This window comes from Chaetodon auriga, chromosome 5, assembly GCF_051107435.1.
Source record: "Chaetodon auriga isolate fChaAug3 chromosome 5, fChaAug3.hap1, whole genome shotgun sequence".
NCBI classification, from domain to species: Eukaryota; Metazoa; Chordata; class Actinopteri; order Chaetodontiformes; family Chaetodontidae; genus Chaetodon; species Chaetodon auriga.
The window spans coordinates 26,695,321-26,707,336 of NC_135078.1; the positions used below are offsets into that span (position 1 = coordinate 26,695,321).

Genomic DNA, 12,016 nt, shown 5'->3' on the forward strand with positions numbered 1-12,016 from the left:
CTGTTTGGCAACCAACAACAACGACACTGGACCTTTTAACATCTGCCTCTGTGAGGCTGCATTCAGCTCCTCACTGCAATAAAAGCCAGCTGTAAATACTCAAGCAGCATACTGGTTGTAGGTCTGTACAAATGTTGCTAAAATGCTTCAGATCTAGTCTTCATGAGTCAAAACTTGGCTTCTGACACCAATCCCTCACCTTTGTCGTGGTCAAACTGCTCCTGCCAATGAACAGCAGACATCACCCACAGTATGTGGGAGCTAATAATCAAAAATCACGGCATCAGCATTTTCAGACTCTGGACCTCATCTGGACCACCAAACATTTGACGAATTGAAATGAATTTTTCTCATCTGATACATCTTGTTAGCATTTCCCACTCTGTTGTTTATCCTTTTATCTTCAGCTGCACTTAATCATAAATTTTAGCGCCTTTGTACTAGCATGCACGCACTTTGACTTTCACAGTGTTCAGCTGATATTGACTCCCAACACGGCTGATTAAAGATTATTTTTGGCCAGACAAAATCAAGATTTAAGATAATAACCATAAACTTGGCTTTTGTTGCGTGTGACAAGTGAAATGTCGACTACGTGTCGTCCGTTTAACTGAGTCAGCTGCACTTCAGCCTGACAACGAATGTGGCTGGACCCAGCCCATATTTAGTTTCTGAATAAAATGAATGAAGTCCTTAAGTTGCACAAACAAATTCACTGCCCTCTCCATGTTCACAAGCACGTCCACTGCCCCTTACCTTGTTAAAACACTGCAACAGTTGTAATTGTTCCCCTGTCATTATGAGTTATTCAAACGTTGACAAAATTATTTATCGATAAACATTTGACAAGTAAATTGGATTCCATTGTATTGTCATGTTACATATCCATAATACACTAAACAAAAATATTAATTTGATTTATATGAATGTATGTATGAAAGATACCTGAAATGCATCAGTTAAGATGAAATGATTTATTTTACTTGGCAGTCATTCCCATGGCTGCACTGTTGCAGGACAGTCGTGAGTGCATTAGAAATTGATAAAATTATAATAATTCAAAACTATATCTGGCTGCTTAACAGTCTTTGACCAGCAGGGGGGGTTTGTGTGCACATGGAGCCTCGGGAAATGAACCTTTTTGTGAACCATTCGGCTGGAAGGCTTCAAGGCTTCAAGAAGCTTCATGGCGCCATCACTACAGCCATCCAATCAAAATGCGACAAATTTCTTCTTCATGGATTCATTAATTCCAGCGGACCAGAGTCCGTGAGGTGCGTTGCTGCCGCCTACAGTTGGACGATTGTACTTCGGTTAGCTGAAAGCAAACAAAACAAATAAAAGAACAAAATAATACTAACTACTAAGACCAGATTCTACGAATACTATGCTTGAATAGAAAGTTTACACTGTAGTAATATATAACACACAGTATTTGCAGTTAATGAGCTGAAAAACTGCATGCCGTGTCAATCGTTCTTAAAAGACATAGAAAAAGGTCATTTGGAGCTTTTATTGAGATAAACAATACATTTTTTTTTTTTTCAAAAACATTTGATTGTGTTGTGCTTATTTATTCATCTATTCATTTACTGAATGGGGACAGTGCACATTCATCAACATATCAGCACTAGGCATCAATGTAAATTAGCACAATAGCTAGCACAATTTACAACTCAGCCCATGTCATACTGCACATACTGCACACTGCACATATCACTTTATATTTTCTTTAATATATACCTAATCTGTTCACTTGTACTTTTGACTTTTTTTTACTGCACTGTCACTTACTACCTGTTGCACATGTCACTTGTTTACATACCGTGTTTTATGGCTTCATAGGAATTACTTGTACTACCTGCACAGACCTCATAAAGTTTATACCTCATGCCAAGTGCACTACTTGCATGTATTTACATTTTTTGGATATAATGACTATTTGCACTTCTGGTTAGATGCTAAACAGCATTTCGTTGTCTCTGTGTTGCACTCTGACGATGACAATAAAGTTTAATCGAATCTAATCTAAAATAGCTAATTCATTTTAAACTAATCAGTGACTAATGCTCTGACATGGTGAAAGACCACCCAGTCACTGTTTGGTTTAAGCAATGAATAAGCAGCTGGTAATGCTTTATTCATTACATTGCCTTATATTTTGGCTGGTGTAAAATTTCCTTATGAAACCCCCAGAGGAGACTGATAAAGTTGCTAAATGTTATAGGATGCGTCAAAAATACTTCATAGTCCCTGAATTTATTGTATTCTTTCTAAAATATCATCTTTGTTGTACTGATGTCTGTTGATAATGTTTTATCCTTGTATTTTTGTGTGTTTGCTACATACTCAATCATTAAGCAAGAGACCACAAGACAAATTTCAGTTTTTCTGAGTATTTTATATGTGATGCAACAGCTGTGCTTCTGTAAACACAAAGTGTTTATTCCATCAGATGGTTGGGTTGATAATTTTGCCCATGAAGAGCATTTTTTCTGTGCTGGGCTCAGTGATGATGACCATGAATGGACGATTGAACTTCAAAACAGGGACGTGGCGGTAGGACAGAAGCGTGATGCCGATGCCTGTAGCAGCTGCAGCAGTGGCTCCGGCCTCGTCCACATCCAGGGTGGCTTGGTGCACCACCTTCAGAGCAATGGAGGCAGAGTTAGGTGGAGAGAACATACTGAAGTAAATGTGTGCGCAGTAACATTTGCTGTCTTTACCTCTGAGACGGCCAGTTTTTGACCCTCTGCAATGCCACTCAAATCTGCACGATCACCAAACATGTCTGACATTCCCATTTCAGACAACGTGTTGGCCAGAGAGAAGGAACTCTTGATGGAGAACTTTGGAATGTATACATCATGAGTCCTGAGAGGAAAATGAGAAACACAGTGAACACAGTGATTGATCTGACAGGACAAAGCAGAGTTCTTAATACTATCAAGCCTTCCTTTAGAAACTAAGAAATTAAGGATGACTTCAGACTCTCCCAACCTGGACTTCATCCACTTCAGCCATTTGGTGACATGACCTGGAGAAATGTCATTCTCCAGTGTTGCCATATCATCAGGCAACAGCAGCAGCATAGAGTAGGAGCTGTTGAAGGGGAGGTGGAGGACAGAGGTGTTCATGGCCTGGTCATAATAGATATCAAATGCCCTCTCCTTATTCATCATCTGTACGGGAACCTGCGGAATTACAGTTCAAACATGAAGTCCCTTGACTGGAAAAGACAGACAGTATGAAGGATTCACAATAATCCAATCTGAATATATGAAGCAACTCTGAACCTTGGTGCTCTCATCCACCATGAATATGTCCTCCTTGGTGAGTTCAGGGTCAAATGGAGTTGCCCACTTTCCTGTTTGACGAGGATGAGCAGGATCAGAACACAACTTATGGTTGATAGATGAAACTTAAAAGGTAATTCTGGTATTATTAACCTGGGCCATATTTTAACAGGCACCCATCAAAGTATATCCAGTGAAATGGTTTCTGCCAGGTTGTTATTCTGGGTGTCAACATTATGGAAAGGATCCTTCAGAGTTGGACCATTTCAGACAGCTCCTTCTGACATGGAGACAAACACAATAACACAAACTATCCGACTGAGGCAGCAGTGGACCAGCAACTCCCATCTTGGTGAGGTTAAATCACTGTTTTTTTTTTTTTTCAAAGGAGTCTGGTGGCTTTGAACAGAGCGGTGTAACAGCTGTTTCTGATCCGACAAAAGGATCATAGTCTTTAACAAAAAGTTCTAGAGATCCTTTCAGTAATGTTGTCTGACAGTGTCTGAGCGTGTCAGTCGTAAAATCGAGCATATTAGAGAACATACTTTAACTGGTGCCTTTGCCCCCCAAGATTACGTAGCAGCCATTGCAGCCTGTTTCGTGGCTGCTGGCTGTGATGGTTTACTGGTCCAATTCCAAAATTTTTTGTACCTGTTAGTCATTTAGACCCCAGATATGTCAAATAGGGCCCAGATTTAAGAATGAATAAGCAGCAAACCTAAGAGCCTTTTACCTTTGAAGTAGATGTAGCTGATGAGATACATGACTGTGCTTGGATCCAGGTCACTGACCAGCTTGTCTATCTTCCCGCTGGTCTTCTCTGACACATACTGATTGATGACATCGGCGGTCTCTTTGGTTTGGGTGAAGTCAACGTTGAACCCTTCTGCTGAGTAGGACTGCTTCAAGGTGTCCAGGAACTCGGGCCGTGGCTTGAAGCGGTTGTCTACGTACACAGCGGTTCCTTCGCTGGTGTCTTCATTGTTGTTTGACCTTGTGAGGAGCGTCTTAAAGGCCTGATCTACATCCGCCTGCGTCAGGAGGGTGTTGTTGAAACCCAGACCACTGAAAAGCTGCTGGTGGGTCTCCCCCCGAGCTCCCACGGACAAGGCAGCCAAGGCAACAGACACGCTAACTGGGGAGAAGAAGATATTCTTGTCTTGTGAGTCAGCATGAGCCGCTAACTTCCTGTACAGACGGAAGGCAAACTCCGTGTTTGCCGAAGTGACCCGTGAGACGCTGCTGGCGCTGCCGTCGGCTGCAGTGTCTTGGTCGGGCTCATCGTTGTTGGTGGTGTGACCTAAATGGTGATGTCCTCTTCCCACACAGATCACTGCTGACAGGATCCAGATACTCAGGGCTGCATGCATCATTGTGAACTAAGACAAGAGTTCAATTAGGTCACACAATGTTTGCCATTACAAATGTTGATTTTCCTCAAGGTCAATTTGAAGACCTTAAAAAACACATTTTGCAGTCAGCTTCCTGCTGTGACTGATGGTTTCCTACATGAACAAACACTTTCCAGCCAACAGTTATTTTACACACAGATGTCTTCATTTCTTTTTGTCTGTGCTCATCGGTTTGAAGTAGGCGGGCAACATTGAGAGAAGGAGATGTCACGTACATCTGTGCACCAATCAGAGTTTAGCAACATGTGACTCAGAATCTGACGGCCACTGGTGGGCTGTTTGCTTACTGTCAATAAAGTCTAATCAAACTAAACCCACACTGTCCTCATAAAGCAGATTAGCTGACTTGTTTCAAGTTAAACTCAAAATAAAAAATACTTAATGATCTTTCTGTCTGATTTGACCGTTGCATTATTAGTCATAAATATTTAATGTTATAGAAAAATGTGTAAAGATTTCAGTTTTTCATTTCAAATTCCCGAAATTACGACAGCAAGTCTGTTGAACCTCCAAAAAGGAGGATAAGAAGATTAAACGTAATCTAAAGAATTCACATCTGCAGTTCTAACGCTCCACAGACAGTAAAGATTTTCCCATTCCAGCTTCACCTCAAACTCCAGATGTCAAACTTCATCGTTAACTGCTGGCAGAGGAGCTGAACTTGTACCAAACACATAATACTAAAACAACTCACCTGACCTCTCTACATCTTTCTCTTACCTTCTTCTCCTTCAGCGTATGTCCAGCGAAGCACAGGCGGGACAGAGGGAGATGTCCTTTATAAGACCGATCAGAGCAGCTGAACTTTGGCTCTGTTTATTCTCTAGTATCTCAACCTCGTATTTGTTCTGTCACTGCATTTGTTCTGTGTAATGATTACTGTCCAACCATGCCATCAACCTGAGGCTGCTGCTGCCTGCTTCATGATGTTTACTGTCTCTATCCTGTGTTATTCTGGGCCAGACAGCAGAAACCCGGTTCATGTTTCTGCATGCAGGTGGCACTGATGTGTAAACTGACTGCCAGACATTCACCAAAACATCTTTAATGTCAACTTTCCATCCATTTAACATGTACAAATCAACAGAATACAAACAGGTTCATGTTCATGGCAATGAAAACATGATCCAGCAGTAACCACATGCTGTAAGTCCTATTTCTAAAGCAATATCAGTAGTACTTCAAGTAAAAAAGATGCAAATATATCATGAGATCAGTCTGTGTGTTTAACATTGAGGAGCATATCTGAGCCATCTTTATCCTCTTTTTCCTCATAACAGCAGTGGGGAACCACTCTCAAGGATGTTCTAGTCTACAATCTTATATTATCTGTAAAAAAAAAAAAGTAATTGCCATTTAGAGAATTCATTGATCTTTGTATGTATGAATTGGTTTGTGAGCTGGATCAAACAGTCTGGTGGGCTGTCTTTGACCCGGAGGCCAGAGGTTTCCCACCGCTGCCCTGTCAGCTGAGCAGTAGTGCAGGTTGGCCTCAGCGTGTGCCAAAGAGCTGGCCGTCCAGTTTGATGAGCTGTCGGAGGAAACCTCGATTGGGGATGACGCCTCGGTTTTCTTTCACAGCACAGATGGCCTCCACGAGGGTCAGGTTCTGCTTCAGCATCAAGTAGGCCAGGACCAGGGTGGCCGAACGGCTCACTCCTACGTGACAGTGCACCAGCACTTTGCCTGAGAGTCACAGAGGCACATCATCAGTTTCTAAACGGACACCAACTCTAACTGCCGTTAAATGATCGTTCCTCTCACCTCCCCTGCTGAGAGCCCTGTGGATAAAGTCTGCTGCTGCCTGGAAGTTGACGCTCATGTCAAACTCACAGCAGTCACGAGCTTCTATGCCCATGTAGGTGATCTTCATGCCCTCATAGATACCCGGCTGTCCTCTGCGGTTACTGTGCGCTGCGTTCAGGATGTGAGTGACTCGATGCAGGGACAGATCGGCCTGGTTCTCCGCACTCTCTCTGAAAAACACCACTCCTCTGTGTGTCCCGACGAACCATTTGCATGCAACGTATTTCATGGTGATGGATTGATATTTAGAAGACATTTCAGACATGTGAGTTAGAGCGCATCGAGACACCTGAGACACGCTTTCATGCCCTCCCCTCAGTGGAAACTCTCACATTGCGGAGCTGTAGTTTACGCAAGTTCCCAATGTGGAACGCAACGTGTCGGTTCTTGAGTTACTGATTCTGATTTATGATCTGCTTCTCTTCCACATACAGTATGTGGACTCAGTACAAACCTAGAATTGAGCAATATTTGTAAAAAGGGCTCAGTGTACTCTCAGTCACAAGAATATTTTGGGAAGTAAGATGCACAGCAAAGAGCTACAAGGCCACGACTCAATCCTGTCAACTCATCTGCGTCTCTACCAAAGACAGACGTGGGGTCTACTTACTGGTCACCGATATAAAGCCCCGGCCACACCTCGTCTGCATGGCTGATGATGGCTTTTCCTGTAAACAAGAGCCTTTCCAACTCAAACACAGCTAAACCAGGTGAGCTCAGGTCAATTTCCACTTTCCGAGGAGGAGGTTTATCGTTCCAGGACGCAGGAAGTTTGGACCTGTAGGACATGGCTTTTCCAGGGGTCTCAGCAGCTTTCCTGACTCATGAGGCAACTCCTAGTCCTGCAGTCTGGAGCCACTTTGTTTACCAAAAGATGTGAAAAAGATGTTTGTCATCCAGAAGAGCGCTGTAATAAATTATTTCCTGGCCAGCTGTCGAGCCGGGCAGCATGAATGACAGAGGCTCAGGCTGCCTCACCTCAGGTTTACTCACCACAGGGTGTCCTAACTGCTGTCGACCCTCAAATTAAATCTCGCCGCTCACCTCGAGCCTCCGGGGCTCTGCGTTATGCTTTTGCATTAAAATAGCCATCTATTTAAAGATCTGAATGTTGGCGAGCAGAAGCTGGGAGCATGGGCTCAGGCAGCAGTTTCAACTTGACAGTAAAAAAAACTATTTGTTATTCTTGAGTTTTTCCAACAGGTGTTTCTACTGTTTTTAAGATTAAATATCCTTATTAATCCGTAGCCACGATCCAGAGAGAGCTGAATGTGTCACCTCAGATAAACGTGCTCTGTTCTAACTGCTTCTGACAGTGAGAGAAAAAAACTCAGTTGATCACAGGTTAAAAAATATACTGACATTTAATTATTTCTCTGCTATTTTCTCACTCGTAATAATTTCAATATGTATCAGGCAAAGATTCCCATCGTGTGTTGGAAACATGCATAACATCTGAAACTGTACAGTTGTGCTCCATTTAAACAGAAACTTACCAGCACAGAAAATGAACACATATGACAGATGTTTGTCTTTTTCATGCAAAGCTTGTGATCTCATTTTTATTTTCTTTTTCTTCCTAATCATATAAAACCATCCCTTGAAATATGGCACTCTTTTTTTTTCCTAAATCAAACACACAAAGAACCACTGAAAAACAAAGACTTCCTCTACAAAAGAACATGGACTGTGGTGCAAATCTGGATTTCATATAACAAGAATGTTAGCGCTAAAGGAAACAAACAAGGTCCAAATTAAACAAAGTGCTGTGACTAACAACGTCCTTCGGAGCTAAACATTACTGAAAATGTTGAAGCACATCTTCTCTGTGATCCTTTACAGCAACTGAACGTTTCATTTAGAAAATACATCTCACTTCTTATTCCTATGTGTATATATATTTATACTAATTGTTCAAAAAGGGATAGAAAGAACAAAACAGCTTTCAAGTCATTCTTAAACTTGTTCTTATATAATATCTGTAATAACAGTAGTTCCTAGAGTGAAATACATGGCATTCATATGTAGGTCTGATTCTAGGTCCGCAATTTCATCCCAAAGATGGAATAATTGGGACAGCAATCTTTGGGGGGTTTTCACTAATCTGCTACGCTCTAGGCCCATTTTTCAGCTCGGAGAAGTCGTGACTGTATTGAGGGCTTGTCTGACATTACAGTGCATGCAGGGATGGGAGCACAGTTGGAAGGGAAAGCGTCGCACCTCTTCCTGCGTACACACGGAGAAGGAAGTGACTGTGGGCAGCTAAGTGTATGGCCTCTATGGGGGGTGAGGACAACATTATGATCATGCAAATGGACTGTGAAATGTATTAGTAAACAGTTAACGAAGTGCACGTGTTGCTAGATGAAGGATCAGACTAAGACTGACCCACGGTCCTGAGGGACAGCATGATGTTTATCTGAATCACAGGTTGTGATGTGCCATTAAATTCATTCCCCTTCCAGTGACTCTGCCCTGCGCTAAGCTGGCAAAGGCATGGCGGAAAAGAGAAGCTGAGCAAGAGTGTCAGGTCGTGTCGTCAGCACAGTCACTCACTGAGGCTGGAAGTCACTTATGATACGTACAACCATCAGTCTGCACTTCCAACACCACCGGATCACTTAAACCAGCATAACGAGGCTTTGAGAGGTTGATTCCATGTGACGGTGGTTGCTCTAGCTCGTTCTTGGGTCCATGTCGCTTCAGGCATTTTCTGCCATCGTGTTGGGGAAAAAAACCTTAAGATGAGACAGCTCCGAGGACCAAGACTAGACCCTCACTGTGTCAATGGAAGATCTGGAAGAAGAAAACAGCAAGACTTAGTGACCCATAAACCAACCAGTGAGTCCAGTTCAGAAGGCTTTCTTCTCCAGCTGGTCCAGAATGGCCTGGATCCTCTGTACGGCCTCCTTTCGGGCTTGCCGGACGCTCTCCTGTCCCTGAGTCTCCACAGAGTCCAGCACCAGCAGCTCTTTGGTCAGCAGTTCCTCCAGACACCGGTAACTCTTGTCTGTCTTTTTGCCAACAAACTCATCAACATCTTCCTGAAGCAGCAGCACTCTGGCCATGACCTGTTGGACCCTGGCTAGGCCGGGATTATGGCTCAGGGGCTGAGGTCCAGCCTGGCCTGGAGCCGGAGCAGGAGCCGGAGCTGGAGCTTGGGCCGGGGCCGGAGCCGGGGCTGAGGGCGGGGGCTCACCTTGCGAGGGATTCGGCTCACCTCTCCCGGTTTTGTTGTACATTTGGGGAGGTGAACTTATTTCAGCAGGCTTTCCGTTGGGGGGGTTCGGGGATGGGCTCGGCCTGGGTTTAGGTCCCACTTGTGGGGCCCGTTGGTGCTGTTGGTCCTACAGTCACACAAAAACAAAAGAGTGCAAAGTATTGATCTTAACATAGTTGATAATCTTCAGTCTGCACAACACACAAGCGCCCTGTCTGTAAATATTTACTCAAATAATCTCAGTATTTGGGATCAAATTCTAATTTTCCAAATGTAATTTTATGAAACCACGTTACTGCATTTTACTACTATTACTGCTTGTATACTCACTGTAGAACATCCAAAATTCAGATAAAAAAAAATACTGCAAACATTATTTTATCTTAAACTTTTGATAGTACCACCACCAAGAAAAGGCATCATCATCTCCTGAGAACACAGTTCTTTTGTGTTTATTTAGGTCATTTCAGCTCTACTTTCCTTTTACCTCATTTAATTAATGATACCGAGAAATCTTTTGGAAAATGAAAACCACGCTGAAGTAGCTGCAGGTTCGTACCTTGGGTTGGTAAGGCGGTGGGGCACCGGTTCCGGTCCCTGGCCATGCTGGAGGGTGTGCAGGACGGACGGGATTTCCGTAGTGGTTTTGTGGAGGCTGCTGGCCTGGCTGCCATTGCTGCTGTGAGGGGGCATACGGCCCTGAGTGCGCCCACGCATCAGCCTGGGGGCTTGGGTGGAGAGGCTGGCCAGAGGGGTACGGGGGGTTTGGAGGCATTGCATGACCACTTTCACTGTAGTGAGGGTACGGTCCAGCAGGATATCCAGGACCCTGAGAGCAGAGGCGGGGCAGCCATATTTTATTTGGATGACCAAGAGAATTATTTTAATTACTAACGTCACTCTGCATTGTGTGCTGTCGCGAACTCACCCCTTGACAGTGTGGGCCAGGATAGTGATGATGCTGGTGTTGGTGCTGAGAGTGTGGCTGCCCTGATGGCCCGCTGCTCTGCTCCGCTGGACAGCCCTGGTTAGGATAAGGACCTGGAGCCGGTCTCTGGGGGTCAGCGCAGTAGAAAGGGTTGGATGGGTGGAAGCCACTTGTTGAATATTGACCCTGCGCCGGGCTGTAGACACCATGGCCATTTGGATAACCTCCAGGCATTACCTACATGGAAAACACAAGAGAGGGGATTAATTATGAGAAATGCTATCGGCTGTGTGTAAATACCCAAATCACAGTGATGTAACCGTTTCGACACAGTGGGAAAGGTGAAAGCACTTAAGAGACTTAAGATAATGAGTAGACTTACACCTAATGTACGCCCTGGGATTTACAGAGCCACGTTATGTTGCATCATAAGCCGTACCTGTGGATTGTACTGCGGCTGAACATCTGATCCAGAGGGATAAGTATTTGCATAGTGTCCTGTGGAATGAGACTGAGGATACCAGTAGTGTGAAGGGTAGCCCGGATACTGAGGAGCATCCTGTGGACACAGAATCATACATAACAGAGTTATTTACGGAGGAAATCTTTGCCCACACGCAGCAGGAGTGGTGCTGTTTACAACCTGAACTGTCTATAGTACAAGACAACAGGAAAAACGGCAAACCACATGTCTTCAAACGTGCACGTCTCTTTGAGAACATGCAGTCACCGAGTAAACAGTGACACTGACTCATTCACTGCTTGTTGAACCCGTTGTGACCAAAGCAGATAAATGCTGTGTAGCTAACCGGAACCAGGCCAAGCTGATTGTTTGTGAAAACATACTTTAGGGTTATAAAATGTATGTATTCTGTAAAATTATTAGCAGTGCTGTTATGTGAAGATGAAAGGTCACAAACTCGGGGAACAGCTGAACTAGCAGTGTAGCAGTAACTATTACATAATGCCAGCTAGCTCCGCGCCGCTTAGCTAGCATAGACGGAGCTTTAACGTTACGCAAGCTAGCTGGGTAACTGTTTGCCCAAACTCAGGTTGATCTTTTAAGATTAAACACCCTCAAAGACAGCAGACAACCCCTGGGGATTTGGATCCGAGCCGTATCCACTGACTCACCATACTGTTATTCCAGTTCTCGTTATTTCCCGAGTTGCAGGTCGAGGGCCAGGCAGGTTTCAGATTTGACTGCATTTGATGATGATGCATCAGCTAAGCGCGTCGCCCGCCAACCGTCCTGCCTTCCGCCATTGTTAAAAAAGAAACGTCTAACAAGCTTAAAGTCACCTGTCCGAGCCGCCTGTTAGTCCGCTGCTAACAACGGAGCTGCCGTTTTTCT

General features: G+C 44.0%; 3 protein-coding genes across 3 annotated transcripts; all 3 read right to left on the minus strand.

Annotated features, from left to right (window-relative positions):
- Positions 1-2,451: 2,451 nt before the first annotated feature.
- Positions 2,452-4,669, minus strand: LOC143321206 (alpha-1-antitrypsin-like protein CM55-MS). Its single transcript, XM_076731411.1, has 5 exons — positions 4,030-4,669; positions 3,297-3,367; positions 3,001-3,194; positions 2,727-2,874; positions 2,452-2,646 (listed from the first exon to the last, which is right to left on the minus strand). Exons 1-5 carry the CDS (start codon positions 4,667-4,669, stop codon positions 2,452-2,454), a joined length of 1,248 nt encoding a protein of 415 aa, XP_076587526.1.
- Positions 4,670-6,200: 1,531 nt separating this feature from the next.
- Positions 6,201-7,303, minus strand: LOC143320707 (dual specificity protein phosphatase 26-like). The gene is made up of 3 exons (XM_076730567.1): positions 7,125-7,303; positions 6,473-6,684; positions 6,201-6,394 (listed from the first exon to the last, which is right to left on the minus strand). The coding sequence occupies exons 1-3, from the start codon at positions 7,301-7,303 to the stop codon at positions 6,201-6,203; spliced, it is 585 nt and encodes a 194-aa protein (XP_076586682.1).
- A 556-nt stretch (positions 7,304-7,859) lies between these two features.
- On the minus strand, positions 7,860-11,936 carry bag4 (BCL2 associated athanogene 4). Its single transcript, XM_076731121.1, has 5 exons — positions 11,797-11,936; positions 11,102-11,221; positions 10,663-10,899; positions 10,294-10,563; positions 7,860-9,861 (listed from the first exon to the last, which is right to left on the minus strand). Exons 1-5 carry the CDS (start codon positions 11,884-11,886, stop codon positions 9,367-9,369), a joined length of 1,212 nt encoding a protein of 403 aa, XP_076587236.1. The 5' UTR covers positions 11,887-11,936; the 3' UTR covers positions 7,860-9,366.
- Positions 11,937-12,016: the final 80 nt, after the last annotated feature.